This window comes from Astatotilapia calliptera, chromosome 18 (genome assembly GCF_900246225.1).
Source record: "Astatotilapia calliptera chromosome 18, fAstCal1.2, whole genome shotgun sequence".
NCBI classification, from domain to species: domain Eukaryota; kingdom Metazoa; phylum Chordata; class Actinopteri; order Cichliformes; family Cichlidae; genus Astatotilapia; species Astatotilapia calliptera.
Window position 1 is genome coordinate 25,486,211 of NC_039319.1, and position 22,626 is coordinate 25,508,836.

The 22,626-nt window shown below is 40.2% G+C and overlaps 1 protein-coding gene across 3 annotated transcripts in view; it reads left to right on the forward strand.

Moving 5' to 3' along the window:
* LOC113011259 (low-density lipoprotein receptor-related protein 8-like) overlaps nucleotides 1-22,626 on the forward strand; it is an 82,576-nt gene that overhangs the window by 45,149 nt on the left and 14,801 nt on the right. For all 3 annotated transcript variants that reach the window (XM_026150710.1, XM_026150712.1, XM_026150711.1), the window contains exons 5-10: nucleotides 3,760-4,149; nucleotides 7,902-8,024; nucleotides 10,845-10,967; nucleotides 17,440-17,559; nucleotides 18,083-18,208; nucleotides 21,540-21,711. In XM_026150710.1, the coding sequence (XP_026006495.1) occupies nucleotides 3,760-4,149; nucleotides 7,902-8,024; nucleotides 10,845-10,967; nucleotides 17,440-17,559; nucleotides 18,083-18,208; nucleotides 21,540-21,711 (1,054 nt within the window). The remainder of the gene's footprint in view (nucleotides 1-3,759; nucleotides 4,150-7,901; nucleotides 8,025-10,844; nucleotides 10,968-17,439; nucleotides 17,560-18,082; nucleotides 18,209-21,539; nucleotides 21,712-22,626) is intronic.

Sequence of the window (22,626 nt, forward strand, 5' to 3'; positions counted from 1 at the left end):
TATGTGCATTTACTCCCCAAGCATTTTTCTGAGTATGTCTGTCAACTGGGATCTACTGCAAGGCACTGGAACCAGTCTGGAGTTCTGTGTTTTCATCTTCTGTGTGTTTGCAGTTGTGCTAAATGTCAGCTTGGGTAGCCTGCCTGGTGCATGAATATGATTTTTTTTTATTTTACAGTTATCTTTCCGCTTGATGTCTTTATTTAAATTCAACATTTCTTGGACAGTATGAAGCAAACAGACAAATCCTGCATTCCTCACAGCCGTCTCACTGTCCCTGGAGTGAAACTGAACTGGGTAACACTGAGATAAAGCCTTCACAAAAGACCATTTAACACATCTAAAGGGGCTTGTACTGACAAAGTTTCTTCACAATTACGTTCTGCTAATCGGAATCTAGACAGGTTTTCAATTTGGCCAAACGGCGGCTATTTTGTCTCGTATCAGTGCTCATTGTGTGTCTCTTTTGTCCTCACCTATTGGCCCTCAGTCAACCTACGTTTTCAGGCAGTAACGATAACACGGACACTTTGACTCCCATCTTGTACCCTATATCATGTCCTGATTGTTTCTCCGGATGAGAGGGTTGCCCCATCGTTGTTAAAACTGTGGTTGTTCAGTTATTATGTGTGTGGCATTACAGGAAAGGGCAGTCACTGAGATATTTCCCTGGTGAGCCACTGTGACCCATGTGAACTAGCCAGCAGTGTGAGTTTGTGTATGTGTGTGTCTTTGAGTCACCTTGCTGCAGTGAACCTTAATTCTCTAAGCAGAGCTGACAGGTTTGAGTCATCTCTTAAGTTTAAAGTTATGAATATCTATGAGAAAGCTAAGAGGACATTAAGCTGTATAGAAAGTGATGGACACGGTCACAGGTATTTGTGTGTCAACAGATAAAAATATATAAAGCTTTTGCATGCTAACATAAAACCTGGAAGACTTTATTCTCATCTCTTTTCTTATTTTTTCCCTTTTTTTCCCCTCTTTTCCTACACTCAAAATAATTTCCTTACCTTTCACACTTCATTTCACCTTTTTCCTCCAACACACTCAGACTCATCTCACACACACTTACACGCATGCACGCACACACACACATGCGGTCCACACTTATCAGTTGTAATGCTAACGTGAGTAGAGCGACCAGTCATTTCTTCCCACTACATCTGAGCCGTTGGTTGCCGCTGGCAACAATCTCCCATCATCAAAGCTGCCAGAAGAAGTTAAGTGGGTTATGCTGCCAGCCTCTGACTACCAGAATGGTAGTCAGAGGAAAGCTTCTCCCAGCAAAGGAATTAAAAAGTAGTGGTAGCATGTAGCTGAGTGCCACCAGTATAGTATAAAGTCCTCAGTGACTTGATGACTCCGAAACAATAAAAAATAAAAACAAAAAATCTCAGTCTGATAGAACAGGATACGTTTAGACCTCAAAGGGTTCAGGGACATTTCACCCCCAAATCAAACGTATATATATTTTGTCTCTGGCCTGTAGTGCTGTTTATCCATCTAAATTGTTTTGGTGTGAGTTTGTACACTTTTGGAGATATAGTCTGTAAATGTGTTTGCTTTCCCTTCAATGTAATAGAGCAAAATCAAACATGCTTTGTAGTACTAAAGTGAGGTAAACATATCTGCATCACTCAGCAGTGATGCCTCTTTCAAGAAGCGTCTGACCCGGGTGCTTAAAAAAGAGAGCAATTTCACTGAAATGCACCCAAAACGGTGCCACTGTTCATCTATGCGTAACAAGAACGTCGTGTTTGTGTCAAGTAAACAAAAAAGGCTAGTGTGCTCCCACTGCTGGTTCCAAGCCTAGCTAAATGGGAGGGTTGCATCATAGAGGGAGTCTGGTATAAAACTCTATGCCAAGCCAATATTTTATTGTTAGCCCAGTCCACCTGCCAAAGTATCGTTGGGCAAGATATTAAACTCTGAAATGTCCTGACACCCGATGGATCTATTTGGTGTATTGATCCTGTTTGTGTGTGTGTGTGTGTGTGTGTGTGTAGAAAGCATTTTGAGTGCTATAGTTGAGTAGAAATGTGCTATAAGTACTAGTTGTACTTGGCCTGTCATTTAAATGACCTTACCATGAGATGTATAACCAAACAAAATGCTGCAAATTCATTTTTTAATGATCTTTTCTGCTTTTACTTGTATAAAAAGAAAATCGTATAATAAATCTTACTAAACATCCACTGGGTGAAGTGCTTGTTCCCTCTGTGATTTATTTATCATTTAAAACCCACTGCCTTGTACAACATCATCAGCAGATGGTCTGTGGGCTCAAAGTTGCTCAGAAATCTTGAAATTCTGTCCCAACTGGAATTCAACCAGGGCACTGATGTAAAGTGCTAATGGCCTTCCCCCTGTGTAATAACGCACTTGTTCATTGAATCTCTTTAATTATTTAGTGCCAAATTAGTATAGAGTGTGGGCAGAGGCATACCGGGGAAAGCAGACACATGAGAATCAGATGCAGAGTCTTTAATATTAATAACTATAAACCCTGTCGCTGAACTGAATCCATGACACTTATGTTCACATCAGTTGCTTTTTCCCAAGCTTCTGAGGCAGTCGTGTTCATATCAGTGAATTAATTAACAGTGATGTTAGCAGAGAAAAGAAGAGATAGTAATTGTAACATATGGTGTGATTACGTAGGATAGTAAGTAAGACACTGTCTTGCATCCAGTGTTTTTGCTAGCTTAAGATGTGTTCACCCAGTTTAACTGAGAAGCAGTGGTTTCATGATGTTTCATGATGTATATTAAGATGTTTAATTTCTGCTCTTTTATGCTATAAGCTTCTTTTCATGCTGTTTTATTGCATTGTTTAACTGTTCAGCTGATCACTACCTTTCACAGCAGTGATACTTTTGATGCAGAAATGCTGCAGTTTAATCTGAAGCTATTTAAAAACTTCCCCCTGCTTTGATCAGTAATAGTTTAAAATAGCATGTATGCTTGATACTCAAAAAATACACGGTGTCTGCTGCAGGTCAGTGACAATATGCTACAGCTTTACAATTTGCTGATTCTGTGTAAAATGTAGCAAAACAGCAATCCTTTCCAGTAACCAGCTGCAGCAGCCAAAGGCACTGGCGTTAAAGCTGAACTCCCTGTGGTTTGTGTAAATATCAAATCCTTCCTCTCCCCGTGCTGGCCTCTGAGCACCTATGGGCGAACAGCGGGTTCCCTGGCTTTCTTCGCATCCAGAGTGCTTTCAGTTAGACATGACTAGATACAGAAAAAATACCCTGGAAAAGGTAGGAGAGAAAGCCTCTCACCATTTTCCTAATCACCGTTATCCTTCCCAGCTTTCTCTTTGTCTCTGTTATGTTATTGACTTTTAGCCAGTCTGGGAAACTATTTCTGTGTCTGTGCCCATCTGCTTGAAATGACTTTAAGCCAATAAGTCTTTGGTCTTACTTGCTCTCAATGCTCTGCAGCTGTAGCAAGACCTGAAACTTTTATATTTACTTATTTGACTAAAAGTGTACAGTTCTCTGGTTATGAAAGCATTGCATTTTAGTGTAGTTTTATGTTTATATGTAGTGTAGTGTAGTTTATATTAAAAGCAACGGCCTTCAAACAGATTCCTCAGATTTCCTTTTCAGCAGCTAGAGAAGACAGGGTAACGGTTTCTGCTGCACAAACTGCAATCTGATAATAAATGCTACACCGTCCCTGCTTCACTGTCATGAGAACCAAGCGTGCAGTCCCTCGTGTGAGTTTTGCTGTCTCTGTTGGTCCTCAGATGCCAAGGCCTGTCCCAGCGGTGAGTTCATGTGTGCCAACCGCAAATGTTTAGCCACCGTCTACGTGTGCGATGGTGATGATGACTGCGGCGATGGCAGCGATGAGCTGAAGTGCACCTCCCCTCTGACTTGTGGGCCCAACCACCTCCGCTGTAACACCTCCGAGTGCGTGCCGCTCATGTGGAGCTGTGACGGCGACCCCGACTGCTCCGACAGTTCAGACGAGGGGCCTGAGCGCTGCGGAGGTGATGGAGCCCCATACCTGCCCAACCGCAGAGCTAACTGCACCAGTGGGGAGTTTCGCTGTGCCAATGGCGAGTGTGTGCGACTGACCTGGAAGTGCGATGGAGATCCTGACTGCAAAGACAAATCTGATGAGTCAGACTGCCGTGAGTGTCTTGTTCTGCTTCCTTTCTTTCTATGTGTTTGCTTGTCTCCCAACAACTGTAATCTCCTACATATGTAACCTTTTTCTCTTTTTAATGTTGCAGTAGCTTATATATGTTCTCTGCTGCGTATAACTATGTCGATTCAAGGCTGTCTTCTCAGCTTACAGTGATAACAGAAAACGCTGCACTGTCTGAAAGTCTTTTGGCACATATAAAATATGTAGCAAGGTTGAGAGAGATTACATGTAAGCGTGAAAGGAATAAACTACGTATAACATCCCAGCTAGCATACAGAAATGCTTATGTGCGCCTTTGATGTTCACTGTTAAACCCACAATGCAATATACATTCATATTCATAGTTTGTTAATTACAGATAATTAAGGAGAAAAAAGAGCTACATCTATTGCAGAAATATAAGCATGCAAAATGGAAGCATATTTTGCGCTTATTCTCAGATGAGAAGTGACATAATAGTGCTGAATTCCAGATGAAAGTTGGAGATAGTGGCCGAACCCCTGGAGTGCAGAATCTGGTGGTGAAGCAGAGTTAGCAGATGGCTGATGGAGACATTAGTTGAGACACGTTGGAGAACCCGGATGAGATCGAGCGCCAAGAGATGGGGAGAGTGAGAGATGAGAGTGAATTAAAAAACAGGGCCTAGCAGCTGATTGGCTTGGAGAACACATGCAGGAAGACCACTGGACAAGAGCAGCCACATTAAATTTGATAATGTGAATGTCCCATGCTGTGTAACATAGAGGAATAGACACTCAAAAGGTCTAATTCAAAAAGTGTTCATGCAGAAATCTCTCTTTCAGAATCACATGTTTACATAAATAACGGCCACTTATAATCAGCCGTCATCTTCAAAGCAACTTTGAAGACTGACTCCATCTTATTACTGTCTTGCTGGATCAAGACAGTAATAAGATGGAGTCAATCTGCTATCAGTTTGTGATTGAATAGGGTCAAGTTGGCAATTACATACAATCTGTGTGGGATAAATTGCAAATCTGCTGCCGTCTGTTCCAGATCTGTTGTCATCTTATACACAGAAATTCACTTTAGCTACTTACATGTGTCAGTCTAGCCAGAAACTCATAGATTAGTGAATTCAGTAATTCTTATGTTTCTAGCAAGTTTTTCACAGATTTTTTAAATATTTGTGTTTTCTGGGTTTTTTTGACAAGTTTTACATATTTTAATAAGCAGCCTGTTTCTCTACTAGTTTTCACCAATTCAAAGGCCAAAACAGAAGAAGAAACAAAGTTAATTTTGCACACAGTTGGGATTGTACCTCAGGCTTAAATACTTAGCATATCAAAACCGCATTCATTACAAATGCTTTCATCCTTGTTGGATGAAACATGTCCCATTTATGCATGTCTTTTCAATAATTGTAGTAAGTTTCTTATCTTGGGACTGACAGTTTAGTCGGTCCTTGTCCTGCACCTGCTTCCTTCCTTTTCCATTAACCTTGATGTCAACCTTTTTCTGCTTTCTGTAGAAAAAGGAAACCTGGCGGTCATCAGGTCACTGGCTGTTTCACAGCTCATGCAGCATCCACCTCAGTTACTGCAGCCCAAATCTTACTTGTGTCCAGCTGTTGTCGCTTCTAAGTAAAGAAAATTGAAAGCAGTACTTTTTCTGTCTTCTTTCCCAAACATGATTGCTTCGCTTTATTTTCTCATGAAATTATTCTTTTTTTGCTTTAGGCTTTTGTACTTTCACAGCTTTAACTTCAGACGTTTCACTCCATGATACATCTCAAGGTGCATTTGCTAGCTAATAAAGAAATAAGGGCATTCCAGTTTGCAGAAAACAGAAAGCACATACCGAGCAATTTTAAATGACTCTGACTCACTAACATACTCCTGCTGGTATAGTTAATGATGATGAATCCAGCAGTAATATTGAATGTGGACCTATCTGGGGTACACGGTAATAGCATTTCTACACCCACATTAGTGAATGAGACACAATCTGAGAGAGCGGTGAGGAACTCTAAAAACCCATTAAAACATAAAATAACTCAGAACAAGCATGATGTTTCCACTTCGGGAAATTGTAATTGCCAGCCTCTACCCATTTCTTGATTTCTTGAATTACCTCATTTTATGTTAATACACAATATTAAAGTATATAGGTTTATTGTATACTATTAAATCAGTGGTAAAGCAGTGCTATACATTACAAAATAATACTACATTATCAAAGTCTGTATAAGCAGAAGTATTTTATCCAGCTTAAGGCAACCGTTAGAATCTTGGGTACAACTGCAGCCTTTCCAATTGCTATTCAGTTTTCATATATATTCTCAGAGGTTATGGATGGATTTGATTATTTTTTAAGTTTGGTTGATTCTGAATAAACTCTAGTAGTTTTGCAAATATTCTATTCACTAGGTGGGCACTTTTTATTAAACATGTTGCACGTCTTCAGATGAATCCAGAAACTGTGAAGTTGTTAAATTAACGTTATATTTTGTTTTTGTTTATTTGCTTTGAGATGGTGGAATAGATAATCTTCAACAGCAATATTTCTTCTCTCCTCTGAGGTGACGCTCTATCATTTAGCAGATTTCTTCTCTGCTGGGAGTTGATATTGAGTTTTTTCCTCCTAAATGTGTCAGGTAAAGAATGTGTTTCTGTTGATAAACACTGTGTGAAGATGGGGCCTTGTGATAAGACAGGTTTTCCTATTAGCTGGTCATGGATGGGGGAGCCCTGAAGCTCCTGTCTCACTAAGCCAGAGTGTGAAGCCCAGATAGTCCCACTATTCATTATCAAGATGTGCGGTGCACACATCAAACGCACAGCTCTCACTCTGTGGTCTGTCATATAAGCTGCACTTACAGGAGATTGATGTTTTATTAGCCAACAGAATATCTGCATTAGAGGGGAGGAAGGCTGGGGGTGGTTAGGGACACAACCTCATCTTTGTCCACAAGTTCCCGTGCTACACATTTAAACTCATATGTTCACCACCTTTGGTGTATTCGCACACCCTTATGTCTGTACGAGGATTTCTTTGCCTAAAAAATGGAATTTTCTTCCAGCTTGTCAGCAGAGGACAAATGCTCCTGCTGTGATTCATCAGTTTTACACTGTTGCTTCTGCTCTCTTATGAATATACATGCACATGTATCTATACCAGTATGCACCACCAGTTTATTGCTCACTCAAATGCACAGAAACATGGATGATCATATCTATGTGCATACATGTCTGGACATGCGTGTCCAGACTACAGCATCCCTGGCTCCATTAGGCTCGTTGTGTCCTGTTCGTCTTGTGATAACACTTAATCATATCCCTCTGTCACATATATTGCTTTTTAGTGCGGTTTAGAGGGAGTTATATGAGCATACCGGGCACTGTTGATGAAAAGCTTGTCTGTGCTTGGGATATTAATAAAATTTGGTGTGGCTTCTTGGAGCCTCCATCTTTGTGTTACTATATTGAAAATCATTCATCACACGCCCTCAGGTTGACTGTCTCTGTCCTCGGCAGTGCCTTACACACACTGTGAATTAATAGAAGTGCAGTATATGCCATTTCTCAATATTTTTCAGTGTTTCAAGAAAAGTTTTTAAAGCAATTCCTCTTCTTTATGGGACACAAATGTGGAGAGAAACCGAGTGATTAAAATGCCACAGCTGGTCTTGGATTGGATTCGACCACATGATTTTATGCTCCTCTTGAAGTCATTAAAATCAAATTTAAAATTTCGATCTCTTGCCTGTTACAGCTCTGTTGACGTGTCGTCCTGATGAATTCCAGTGCGGTGATGGTTCCTGCATACACGGCACCAAGCAGTGTAACAAGGTCCACGACTGTCCTGACCACAGCGATGAATCTGGATGCGTTAACGGTGGGTTCACCTGTCACTGTGTTTGGCAGTGAGTGTCTGTCCTCCTCCATGTCTGCTCCTCCGTCTTCTTCCCTCATGCATCTGTCTCAGTCTCTGCCTTTTGCACGTCTGCCTATGTGAAATACCTTTCAACACGAGCAGTTTTATAAGCCCACCAGGATTTTTTTTGGCTAAAAGACCTGCAATATTTGTGTAGTTTTACTGAGTCAAGACTTGCTTCTACTGTAAATTATTTATTCTGTAATAATGCTGTAAATATTTTTCACCTCATTCTCAAGTATCATTAGTAATCTGATTACATTGAAGCCAGTGAAGCCTGAATCACAGCCAATAGTCTAATCCTTAAGAATCACAACTATTAATGTCATATAAAAGTACTTTTTAAAAAATAAATTGTGTTCAAAAAAGTCCAATTCAAAGATGATTAGAAAGATGGACATGTGGACTACAGTTTGGCATTAGCTTTTGTGCTAACGCTGTGCTTTGCTTTGATAAGTTAACTTGACTGACTTTCCTGATTAAACAGTCAGATAGACACTGGGCAGACAGAGGCAGGTGAAACTTTATAAAACTCACTCCTAGAAACATCAGAACCCTTCAAAAACAAAGACTGACACTCTAAACATCCCCTTAAAAGGCACAATGTTTATACAGACATGTAAACTATTTGGACTGATTTCATGAGACTCCTGCTTGCATAAATAAGATTTACAAAAATGAACACAAAAGCAAATTAAACGTATTTCACCAGAATGCTATTGAACTATTTACAGTATTTTTATAGAGGGAAAGTAACGGAGGTGGGGTAAGGGTTAGGGCTGGGAAACAAGTGGCAGAATGAGGAGGGAGTGGGTAAGGTAGGAAGGGGGAAAGGTGGTAAGGATTTAGGATGAAACCTAACCCATTCTTTTTTGCCCCTCTTTAATTGTGCCATCTTTTCAGTTTCTCAGACATTGTCTCCCTGCATTGTCCTTTACCTTGTCTTCACCCTTTATTGTTATCTGTTCTTTATCCTCCTTTCTTTGATTGTCTTTGCCCTCTTCTTCTGACTCTTTGTAAATGTAGAAAAGGAAACACTATAAATTACATTCTACTAAACTGCAAAACAGTCTGAAACAAGCTGTTAGGATCAAACATGGTTTATTGTGACGTAAAATGAGGGCGCATACCTGAAGCTGCTTGTTGAGGATTTTGAGCTTCTCTTCTCTGTCCTTTGCTGCTGCTGCCTTCTTTCTTCAGTTTCTTTCTTATTGTTGATTTCATTTTACAGCTTTTGCACTCCCCCCCTCCCCTATACTTTTATAATAAAATTCACTGGATCATAACACTTTCCATCCTGGAACTTCCTGTTTCTAGACCAGTCTGTATCTATTATTAAAACGCTATCCTTTGTCATTTTTTGAAGGCTATAGTGGTGAAATAAGTAAAAATGTAATTCTTCGTAAATCTTATGCTTAGTCTGGATCAAATGAGGCTGCTGTTAATTTTTACAGTCCAAATTGGCATTGTTATAAGGCTGTTATTTACTCATTAATAAAAAGTTTTGATGGGGTGAAATTAAAAAAGTAAAATTTTGCCCCTCAGCAATAAAAAAGCTGGTGTCCACCCAAGTTTGTGAGCACGATCATTAAAGAACAAGGCGGTCGCCAGTATTTTACATTTCATGGACTGGTGAGGGGAGCATGTTAGAGATTATTTTCCCCCCAAATGTTTTAAACCTAGGGTAACAAATCTGTTTTAGAAATATTTGTCAAAAAAATGTAACAAGTAAAAATATAAATAACCCCTCCCCCCAAATACTCAGATACAGAAGTACAGTTGCAGAAAAATTCAAAAAGTACTTTAACTTTACTTCACATCTCCGGCTTTAAGCCATAATCATCAAAATTTAAACAAAGTCTTAAAATAATTCACTTCATATGTAATGAATACAGATCTAATTTATAGACATACACTAATACAATTAGCATGTTTTCCTAGCTTGCCATACTTATGGAACCAACCATAAGTGGGGATTTGAGGAACTGCAGTTTTTGGTACTTCCACTTTTTCTTCATTTTTCAGCCCTCCAGGTCACTGTTTGCTCACAGCACATCAACTTTTACTCACTTTTCTATTTCATTTTTTTCCTTCATTTCACTATGAAGTCCATTCCAAGTTGTTCCTTTCCATATCAGACTTCTGTGACTGGCTTCAAATTTTGGAGATGAGCTAAGAGCAAATTTCCTCTGGCCTTGTAACCTTGAACTCTGCACATAAATCATTCTGACTAGAAAACAGAGAACAACACAGTGAGGAAAGGTACAGTATTTGGCTATTCAGCAGCTTTTCCTCCATATGCAGACCACAGTGTGAAAAATTGGCTGTCATTTCATGGAAAGAAATATCCTTCAAAGAAACTTGCATGAGTATGAATCATTTGCTATAATGGCAGCTGGTGTTACATTGTGTGGATCCAACCCAGTGCTTATTGTGGACGAATTTCTTTACCGCTCCCTCATTTGACTGTGTTGCATAATTTAAAAACGTAGTGCAAAATTAAACTGCAGGAAATTAAACTCTGGCACTGTGAAACAGGACCAAATTTAAAATGTAGGTATTATAATATTTTTTTTTTAAACTTTTTTTATGTGGGGCATAATATGAATATTTGCTGCGTCTGGTTTCAAATGAGTCTTCAGTAATTCAGCGACTGGAAATATTTAATTTGACTTCACACTTGTTGATGCACAAGGCTCTGAATGAGTATGCAAATGAAATAAAGTTTCATGAAGTGTCTAGTGTGGATTGTGATCTGTTTTTGGTTTTTTCCTGTTCCAGCCACGAAATGTGAAGGACCCCTCAAGTTTCTATGTAAGAATGGAGAATGTATTGACAGCTCCAAGGTGTGTGACTCAGTGAAGGACTGCAAGGACCGATCAGACGAGCCCAAAAAAGAATGCGGTAAGATGGCTACGACGAGCTTGTTTAGAAAAATTGAATTTATTACTTCTCTCTGCTTGAATATGAAATGGTTTTCTTTGATTACTAGCAGTATCAAATGAGGGAACATTCAGCTCCCAAAATAACAGAGCTGTCTGTTACCGTTTGTGTGCCATCGTTTGAGCCCCGTGCAGTGACAGAGCATGTACATATCTGTTGTAAATGGATTCAAGCAGTTAATCTAGCTGCATAATCATGTTTGCCATAACAAAGTGCAACTACCTCCCTCCTATTACCTTGCATTTCAAAGCATGCAGAGGCACAGTCAAATTAGAGGCAGCCTTCGATGATCAGAACAAGAGCCTGCATGTACTAATTACCATCAAACTGCAGAAAGTCCATCTGCTTTATGGTAATCTCTCTTCCTTTCTCTACCTTCATCTCTTAACCAAAGGTGTAATTGCAATGAATAAATAAAAAGCAGTGTTTGGAGAGGTAGGGATTGGAAGTGCTGATACAGTCTGATTTTACCTCCTGGGCCACTGTCCTGCGTATGTTTTAAGTTAATCTCAAAAGACAAAAGAGTATAAAAACGAGTCATGAAATGTCTTGGTTGGTTTTGTTGCTTAACGATACAGTAACACAATCTCTGGTCAAATAAATACAAATTTTCTTTGTGACATACAACACATAGTGAACATGCAGTGAAATGCTTGTGTCCTGAACTGCAGACAGGCTGCAGACGTGGCCGCGCCACTCTAGGGCTGGTTTTTAGCAAGGGGGGGGCTAGCCAGGAACCTTACTAGATACTGGGCAGGTGCGCTGCTACTCGCTCCAGAGGTGTGTAGTCTTACCACTACACTATCCAGCTGCTATGTAATGTCAGTAATGCAAACCCTGAAAATGGTAGCAGCGTGTCAGCCATCCTCTCTCATAAAGAGAAGGCTGTTCCTGTTTTTAATATGAACTTGTTTTATTTAGCCTGAATTTTCTTGTATATTTTCCACAGTAGTCCTGTCTCACATTGTCTTGCATTCTTGTGAAAACATAAGAAAATTCAGTAGCTTGTAGAACCACCTTCAGCACCAATAACTGGAAGTAATCGTTTTCTGTGTGATTTTCAAGTCTCTCACATCATCGCCGACAAATTTGGCAGAGGAGAGAAGTTCATGGTTGACTAAATGACTTTAAGATGCCCAGGTTCTGTGTTTGTGCTGATATTCTGTGATTGGTTTTCTGCAAACATGGTACTGTGTATTATGGCCAAACATCTCCACTTTGGTCTCATCTGACCATAGGATATTGTTCCAGATGTTTTGTAAAGGGGGAGTTAATAGGGGAACTTAGATTACATTGGCTTTGGTGAAAACTTTTCACATGACTGTAGCATACAGCAGGAAATAGTCCTTTTGACCTAAATTGGCTGTTACTGCCATTTACCCAATCACACTCTTTACGCCTATGCCTTTAAAGACTTGTATCTGTCACACCCATGCTCACACACCAATGGATGGATCAGGGGCAGCGTGGGGTCTAGTATCTTACCAATGTCACTTCAACATGAATAGGGCCAGAGATTAAACCCCTGACCCTAGACAACCCTCTCTGCTTCTGGAGACAAAGCCATTCCCAGTTCATTTGTATTAATAGAGCTGCCTAGAAGTGAATGCACCTGACCATTAGCTATGCTATTCACACATTAGTGCAGTTATAGTGTAATTTGGTTTGGGCAGCTGGGAGGGTAAAGATCAGTAAATGTCTGATCCAACTGCATGAAGTGAAAATGGCTTTAGAGTCAAGGCAAATGATTAATATAGGAATATTGTGATCTGTTGTTTAAAAATAATGTGGAACACTGGGATAGCTGGGTGGCCAGTGGTCCTTTGCCCCTCTTTACTTCCCGTTCCCTTGGACTTAAACTAGAGACTATAAGAACTGAAGGTGATGCTTGAATTAAAATAAAAAAGTAGTTATTTTTCTTCTTTTTTTTGACATGAGAGAGTTAAAGGCAGATTTACTCTCATGAAATTATATTTCCTCCGAGAAACTTAAACTTTAGACTGAAGAGTGACAGCTGACCGAACAGACTGACCTTTGCCACAGACGGAAATTACACGAGTGAAGCAAATATTCCAGAGAGTTGTGTCCTCACTTTTCTCTCTCCTCTTCCTTATCTACCTCCACCTTTCTCCCTCTCTCCTTCAACTGAGGTCTTGTTGTCAGCTCATTAAAAGCATGTCCACACATACCAACTTCATCACTCCGCGCTCTCGACCATTTACTCCCAATATGTAGGCCAACTGGCACAGACAGAAAACAAATAGAGATACACCCCGCTGCACTCAAACACACGTTATTACTCGATGTTCAGAGCGATTGCATTTGCCGCATCAGCCTTACTTCGGGGAGAATAAAGACAATACATTTCCACGCTCAATCAAATCTATTCTGCATCTTCCCCAACTCATTAGAAATAATGACATATTACCACATTACTGACCCATTACTCAGCACACATTCATCTCCTAACACTGCTCCATCACATTCTCTTAGAGGAATGGCTGAAAATAGGGAGTACAAACTGAGCTACCAGGGAGAGCGAGTGAGAAGAGAAACAAGGTGGGGGAAAGGAAAGACGTCATGTTTGTCTTCTGGAAAAAGTGACCTCTAAATTCTGCCTGAGATGGTCAGAGAAAAGCTGACAGGGCCTCTCTCTTCTTTGTTACCCACCCTGCCCCTCTCAAAGAAACAGGAATGGGTGAGACCTCAAATGCAGCTTCATTTGGTCTTTTCCTCTGTCTGCTGGCAATTCAGAAGTGACAGAATGAGAGTAGTTGCCACTGTGAGTGGCAGATTGCTGTCACCCATCCAGCTGAGTTAGAGAGGGGAATTGAATGCAGCCGGTTACAGTTCTTAAAGTCTGCTGGCAGTCACACAAAGAGAGCATTTCTCCACAAAGTTTACCTTCAGTCAGTCTTTGAATAGATAACCATTTCTGACTTTTATTACAACAGAAAAATTTCGACTTGACAGTGTACAAAGGTCTTACACAACTTGATACCCCTGTGTTGTATAGATAATCCCTACAGCTCCCAGACATCACTTTCAGATATTTTATTGCAAGTCAGGGTGATGCTTGCAGTGATAAATTTTTCAAGCAACTCAGCACTAGGGCTGGGCCATATCATACCATTCATGGTAATACCGGTATAATGTTGGGCAACGATAAGAAAATGAAATATCGCGATAGAATATGGGTAAAACGCGCATGCGCAGTGCCTTTGTTTTCATACGCACATGGTGGAAAAAGCATGGCAGCGACAGAGAATGAGAAGGGCGAAAGCGGATCGTTGAATGAAACGATGAACCAGAACTGGTGTGTAAAAATGCTGCAACTTCAGTGGTGTGGAACTGGTTTAGCTTTCGTCCGTCAGATACACAACAAAGCCCTATTTTTGGTAGAGCATGCTAGCAGGCCGTCGTTATTACCGTGTTTTTTGGAAATACTGCACACTTAAAATCAATCCTTTGATTTTTCTGAAAATCGACAGTGCCCCTTATAATCCCGTGTGCCTTACGTATGAATTCTGGTGTTTACTGACCTCGAAACGATTTTATGTCGTACACGGCGCTTGAAAATCTGTCAAATGTTTCAGTACGACTTTGCTAAGCTACGAACCCGCACCGCTTGATGGATTGTCGGAGCATTACGGCTATTGTAGGCAGGAGCCTCGCGGGGTGATACGTGCTGTGCCTCAACATAATATTACTGTATTGTGTGTGTATATCCTCTTTTTAAGTTTTGTGGATATTATACATGGTTATGCTGAGGATATGTCGGCCAATTTCCACTGGAAACGCCTTTTGGTTAAACTGTCAGCAAATAATTTGCATTTGCACTGTTAAATTTTTATATAACTTTAATGCACATAAAAAACAGCTGCTTGTTTAAGTGAAAATACGTTGATGGTTTGTTTTGCACTAATAAAGTTGTGGAGTCGTAACGTTTTTTGTCTAGTGTCAATTATATTGTCAGTTATATCGTTATCGCAAATTTTCAAATGTATATCGTGATAAATATTTTTGGTCATATCGCCCTGCTCCACTCAGCACTAAAGAGCATTTCAAAGTGTTTTAGCTCTTTATTTTGATGTTTTCCTGTAGCTTCCGTGTTTTGGTTCATTCTCACTGCTCACATAGGATTTTTGGCTGCTGCATACAGCTGTTTTCAGCCACAATGTATCTAAAAACAAAACCAAACACGACCTACACTATCTGTCCAAAAACAAATACCAGAGAGATGGCAATCATGGCTAGCTGCTGAACAGATTATGAAGATTATGAACAAGTCAACAGACTGACAGACGCATATACCAAGAGGGTGATGCAGACAGTATTTATATAGGAGTAGAGAGCAGAGTGGACACACCTGAGAGCACAGTTGAACAGAATCTTAACTAATGAAACATGGAAAGCAAAACTGAACATACACACATACACACACGCGACCATGACTGTCAAGATTAAACAGGACCTAACACACCCACATTGAGACCCACATTAAGGCGCGTGGACACAGGAACGGGAGCTAAAACGACACGGTGACACATGTTGAAACACAGGAAACAGGACTGAAGACAAATGAACTTCCTATGACAGTGAAAGCAGACAAGCATGGAGAGACCAGACACCGTGACACGACTGGGGAGACAAAAAGGGTAATGAAACACAGAGAAAAGACTGACTTCCATACGAGACGCTGATGACAACACAGAGATGAGACTTGGATGGATTGGACACGAAAGCGAACTAACATAATCAAACAAGAACCAGAAATAAAAAACAAACCCTCAGAGACACTAGAGAATACTAGACTCGAGACTAACCAATACAGAGCTTGATTGTGAATATTTCTTAAATCCAAAGGAATGAAAAGAGTCCAGAACAAAATCTCAAAACACACACAAGACCCAGGCCAAAACTGTATTCATTCACAGCACATTAAAAAACCAAACAAAAACACCATGAAGTTTGCATGAAAACATTCACTCACATATGAAATACATTAGCAATAGAAAAGTATGCAATTTAACACTGCAAGTGCCCTCTCACAATGAAATTCTTTGCAAAGCCCACATACTGGATTATAAGACTAGGCAATATTCCAGGAACTCGAGGGCTGTTTTAGGGCAGCTCAGGCCTTTGTGTGTGTTGTGTGTGTGCTGCAGGAACTGTCCCTGTAGGAGTTCTTTCAGGGTCGTTTTTAGGGGATGGAAAATGCTTGCAGCCAGGTAGATTCCTCTGCACTGCTAGGGAGGCTCAACACTGAGTGTGTCATTATAAAACTGAACACAAAACATTACATTACGTTTTTTTGCACAATAACATACACGCTAATCACACTGGCTCACTCAAAGGAAAGCACTACGGCTTCATTTTGAAACCAGTGATTGTCTATGTGGGGAGTTTGCTGTGGCTCTTCTTTCACTGACTCATGACATAAAGCTACCTGGCTGGAGTGAAATGTGTAGACTGGGCAACAAACTGTTGGCAGATTTAAGATTGTAGTTTTCCTTTGTAGATTGTGGAGCCTCACTTTATTCTGAAAAACTCTGCACTGTTTAAATGTTTTTCTTTTATCTTAGCTTTTACTGAGTTAAGCTTCCATTTAAGATGCGCTCAGTTAACAGATTTTTATCAAATCTAGCATGAATAAAAGAGCTATATAAATAATTAATGTATGTTCAGCAGTCAAATGATACAAAACTGCTACCTGCAGATTTATTCAATAAATTTCTAGACGAGGTTAAGTACCTGAACCTGAAGTGTCAGTCAGTGATGTTTGCTTTCTTCTTGCTATGAGGTTAAAATATTTTATGCTTCACAATTACGTCTAACTACTTCTGTCTAATTTACTGTGTGCCCACCTTGTCTGTGCCAGCTGCTTTGACCTAGTTTTAAAAGAGAGCGTGTTGTTTGTTGTGTTTTCACATTTTATTTTTCAGCTTCTGTCATTTTTAGGATCCTGCCGATGCAGGCAGCGCACCTGTTTAATTTAGATGTGCTCCCTCCCTCCTGTGATAGACCCTTGTGGGACGTCTTAAAATCCCAGTTCACAGCTTTAATCCCCTCTTCACACATATTTCACATCCCTGCAGATGGACCTGATTCTCAAGCTTTATAAGCCTGCCGTGTGTGATGCCTGCGTGTCGCTTTGATTCCTCTTCTGCTTTTGAGAACATCTGATAAGAATTCAAAAAAGATGGAAAAGAGTCGAGTACAGAAGCTGAGATATCATAGAGATTACTGCCACCCGTGTGCCACACATACTTATTTATCTTTTAAAAACATGACAAGTCATTATGCTACAGGGTAATAGTTGAGCAGGAAAAGTCCTTTCCTAAATGAGATGAGAAACTATGACCTACTGCCTGACCTTCCTCTTAAATGAACGGCTGCTTTTGACACCTGTCTCCTTTTCTTTGTCTTCTAGGACTGAATGAGTGTATGATCAATAATGGCGGGTGCTCCCATGTCTGCGTGGACCGACCAATTGGCTTTGAGTGTCGGTGCCCTACCGGCTACCGGCTGCTAGACAAAAAGACTTGTGGAGGTAAATAGAGAAATATAAAGTGTTTTTCAGAAACAGAGTGGCAGGCTGGCTGCTGACCAAGCCAGTATAAATCTGTTTGTGCATTTGTGTAGTGTACCGCTTTGGGCAGCTTGCAGCTCTCATGCTGTCCATCTCTGTTCCCTGCCCATCACTCCCACAGGGAGGTTGTGCAGTCTTACTCCTGTCACACATGCTTATAGTATGTCCTTCACACCCTTCCTATCATTTTAGCAGCTCGCCATCACACCCAGAGAAGAATCAGGTCAAAAGACGTCAGCAGGGATCCACCCTGCCTCCCTGTTGACTCCTTTCTTCCCTAAAACTGCAAAAATTCCAGCCATAAAATGTACATTTTTACCTCCCTGTTGTAGTCATGTCATTGAAAAGAATTTCTATATTTACATTTCCTGAATTTAGTTTCCACTCTCATCTGTCACAGCTCACAAGGGATTATTAGTGATTTGCTGTCACTGTCTGACTGTTTTTGTCTCTCAGCTGATTGATAATCCTCTCATCCCTATAGATATCGATGAGTGTGAGAACCCGGATGCCTGTAGCCAGATCTGCATAAACTACAAAGGGGATTTTAAATGCGAGTGCTACGAAGGATACGAGATGGACCCGGTCACTAAGACCTGCAAAGCAGAAGGTGAGTTACAGTAAGAAAAGAGGAATTAAGTTAACCCTGTCTATTTGAACCTGTGCCTCAGGTAAACAGCACATTTTCTCAGATACTGAAATGCGTCAACACTGCACCGCACTCTCTTCTGTACTACATTGTTAACCCCTCCTCTTGTCATAACCAGGAAACATCTTTTAACTGTTATATTCTTATTATTTCTCTGCAGGTGTTTGTGCACTTGACATAACAGTACACATAAAACAAAAATCACATCACCAAGGCAACCGCTCTGTTTTTCTCAGACCGAATTTGTCCTCTGGGTCCTGTCCCATTAGACTGCTTCACGAGTGACAGACTGATGTTTAGCGATGCTGAACACTTATAATTAGGTATAGCAACTCTTCAGGGGTACCTGGCTGAGTCACGGTGGAGGCTAATTACACCAATTTAATCCAGCCTCCCGCTCAGCTTGTTGATAACAGTTGTTTGACTAGTGGAGAACAAAGTCAGCTGATGTCATTTGACCTCCAACTATGGCTCAAAGCTGTTAGCAAGAGGATTGCATGCAGAGGCCATTTTATGTTTACACTTCATTTCCCTGCAGAGTTTTATTATTTAATTGGCAGGAAAGAGCCAGTCAAATGAAATGTGTTGGTTCTGTCCCTGTGGCTGTCAAATGCTGCTATTTAATTTTCCTCAATTAAGCTAAGCTAATATCAAAGCTCAGCATTTGCATGTGTGTGTTTGCGTGTGTGTCGTGTCTGCCCACTTGCCTCTGTTAACGCTTGTGTACTTTTCTCTGCATGGCTGCCCAGTGCGTTAGCTATCAGTTTATCATTGCCATGAGAGAAGTGTTTCTGGCTGTGTGTCAGAAGCCAAATTGCAGCAAATGCAGCAGTTGAGTCACTTGGTTTTGAGGCAATGAAAATGACGTCTGGCTGTGACAGCCCATGAACCCAGCAGGGGAGAATTTTCCCCTTTAGAGGGGTTGGAAATGCTGTCATTGTAATCGCCATTTTTTTGAGAACGCTTGGTCCTAAACGTCACTGTCATGATTCAGAGTTTAGGCTGGAAGACGGAGGAAAGGGCAAAAAGAGAAGATGTGCGGGACTGCGATACTACAATGAGGCTACAACACAGACTGTCAAAAGGGAAACTGAGGCAAGCGAGCCATTAATGAGAGAATTTCATATCTGCCCCAAGAGATAATTGCCTGCAGCTGCCATCCTATTACCATGCAGTGTCACAAAGAGATTGGCTCAGTATAGATGTTACTAGACAAAAGGTGGGCTTTAGTTATAGCCAGGCAGATAAAACCGTCCCTACAGGCGCGTTTTGTTAGTCTTTTTTACCCACTCGACTTTTCCTGGCCAGAATTATGAGGAAATAGTTTAAGACCTCTGTTTATATATGGTTCTGATTTAAGTGCATCCTGGGTGACCTTATCCAAAACAGACAGCTCGAAAAATAGGTGTGAAAATAAACAAGGACACTCTCAGAGGAAGTGCGAAAACCAGTGCATGATAATAGCTAATAACAAATTTACCAATCACAGTGTGTACTTCAGATGAAAGCAAGAAATCTTTTATCTCCTTGAATAACAAAATTACTTCATAGCGTCCTGCAAGAGTTATCCACATAGCGGGCTACATTAATACATTCCAGAGGACAGGTGAATTGTAAATGATCTGGAGCTTTCTATAGCACCATATCCAGGTTAACATGAAATGTGTGATGCGAGCCATGAGGTCACACATTTTCACCAGCACATCTTGTTCTAGGAATTTGCTTTCTGACTAAAGACTCGACTAATCAGGCTCAGCTGTGATTTGTGTTTGGTCCTGATTAGCATGGTAGCAGGGTACACTAAGATGTGAGCATTAAATATTGCACCCTCCAACCACTCAAACATATATATTAAATTACAAACATTTTGCATTTACCTAATGGACTCATTGCTTTTGTTGTGCTTACCTCAAAGGCCCATTCTGAGCAACCTTGATGAAATTAACATCCAGCTTGAAGCCTGACCAACTGCTGACATCTCTGTAGACATTTTTTGTCTTGTTAGTAGCGGTCACACTTTCTGTGCTGATGAAATCAAATAACCCTGGGAATAGAAAATGTAATAACTAGTGATTACGTTAAATGCTTTGAGATGCATTCCAGATAAGATCTGCATCTCTCAGCTGTGCATGTAATTAATATTTATATAAAATGCAGGTGTACATGGCAAGGTATTTGGAAGTGAAGCCTATCATTATTCTGTTGCATATGAGTAAAATTCACTGAGTAGCAGATTGTTATTTTTCTATATTTGCAAGCCTGGAAAAGGGTAAGAATATATCTTATTCAAATTAGTGTATGTTTGCCTATGTCTGTTTTGTTGCATTGCCGGTGCAAAAGCCGTCAGCTTGCTGTTTAAAGAGGTGCAGCCAGATGCAAAGGTAACTCTGATATATATTTATATTTGCAAGGCGAAGATAATAAGGAGCGTACAACTTAATGATGTACAACACACTGATCAATACACCAACTATTCAGCTGTTTTTAATGAACAATTATTGTGCCTTCACTCTTGTTAGAAGAGAATATTGAGTAGTATCGTGCAAACCTGATGCTGTTTATCTTTGTGAAAAAAGATTATATTTAGAGTATTGACTTTAGTCTCTCCAGCATCACATTATGTTCCAGTGCTTTTAACACTGCGGTGAAGCCGGATTGTTATTACTGTAGAGCAATGTCTAAATCATTCCCTGACATGCAGCATTTCCCATCTGGGTCAGCAGTTCTCAAGTCCAAGTGCATTTTGATGCTGTGCTGAACACACTGTCCAGCTTATTGTTGTTTTATTGTTGTCTTCTTCTTCTTCTTCACATCTTTCCCCTTTGTGGGTTAAATTATTGACACAAGAGCACAGCCACTGCTTCTTCCAGTCCAGACGATATACTTTTCCCACTGGATAAAGGTTAAGTTGATTTAAAGCAGTGCACTTGCTGTCTAATCTGAAGCATATTAATGTTGATGTGTGCATAGATGATCTGTGGAGCACCAGGACGAGAGCAGTTTTCTAATAAGATATACCCGCTTTGGCCCCTCTTCTCGCCTAAACTGTCAAAGCTGATTCGCTTGAGCATTACTGAAGCAAATCCCAACTCTAATGTATTCCTCACACCTACAATGTATTCATCCTCATAAGCCCATTTTAGAAATTGCCTCCTATTGAGAAGTTGAACTTTTTTTTGCTTTTTTTTGCTTTATTTTGCTGATCCATATTCTGACCCTGACTCCGGGCCTGTGTTGTTTGTGCCTGCTTGCACAAAAACACACCCTGAAATGTTCGTTTCTTCGCGTGCAGGTAAAAGCCCTTACCTACTGTTCACCAACCGACATGAGATCCGACGCATTGACTTAGTGAAGAGGGACTACAGTCAGGTGGTATCCACACAGAAGAACGCTGTGGCTCTGGACCTGGATGTGGCAAACAACCGTGTTTTCTGGTGTGATCGATTTCACCGGAAAATCTACAGGTAAAAAAAGAGTTTTTGAGTTTCTAAATCTTTAAATAATTTGGGAAAACAATTGTATTTAGGATTTACATAACACTGCTGACAAACTGCAGCATAAACAATAGATTCCTCACAGCTTGGACAAATGTTTATTTATCTTCTAAGCAATTTTTACATTTTTCACTATGCCTCATTTAATCAAAACGCCTGCATTGTCAGCGACTAGACAAATATATTTGAAATATGAAGACGTACCAGAGGCATTATAAGAAAGAGACACGACGCTGAACAAAGCCAGTGATGCAAGGAACATTTTCGGGGGAGAAGAACTTTTTGACAAAGTTTTGTGGCAAAGTCTTTATAAGGTTTTTGTCAGATTTGACTGGGAATTCTTTACATGCAATTTATATTTTTGCACAACCTTTGAAATGAAAGGTAATCAAGCTTTGAACTGACTGCCTAAAAACAGCTTCTTCAGAATGCCTCGCTTGCTTCTGGAAGGATTTTGACTTGTTTTTTTTCTGCTAAAAATCATCAATATTTCTAAATATGAACCACTCAAAGATGTTTTACTTTCATCTATTTGCACTCCACCTGTGGTTTTCAAATGTCTGATTTTTAAAAGAACTGTGCTTTAATTATATTTTGAAACACGATTTCATAAATCCTGCACCGATGCACACTGATGAAATTTCCCTGTATGTGATGTAGTTAGATCTTCTCCTTTATGCTTTTGATGTTTTTTGGGTTCAATCAGCTTAGCCGATGGCTCAGACCTGCTATTATTTTAGATGAATTTCACCCTTCCTTTTGTTATCCCAACTACGTTTTCTCCCCAGAGTGTCTTCTAATTGGAGCACTGTGTTCTCTTTATAAAATTGATGTTAAGAGGAAAAAAATCTCTGGGGAAACTAAAATTGAAATTCCTGTTTGGGA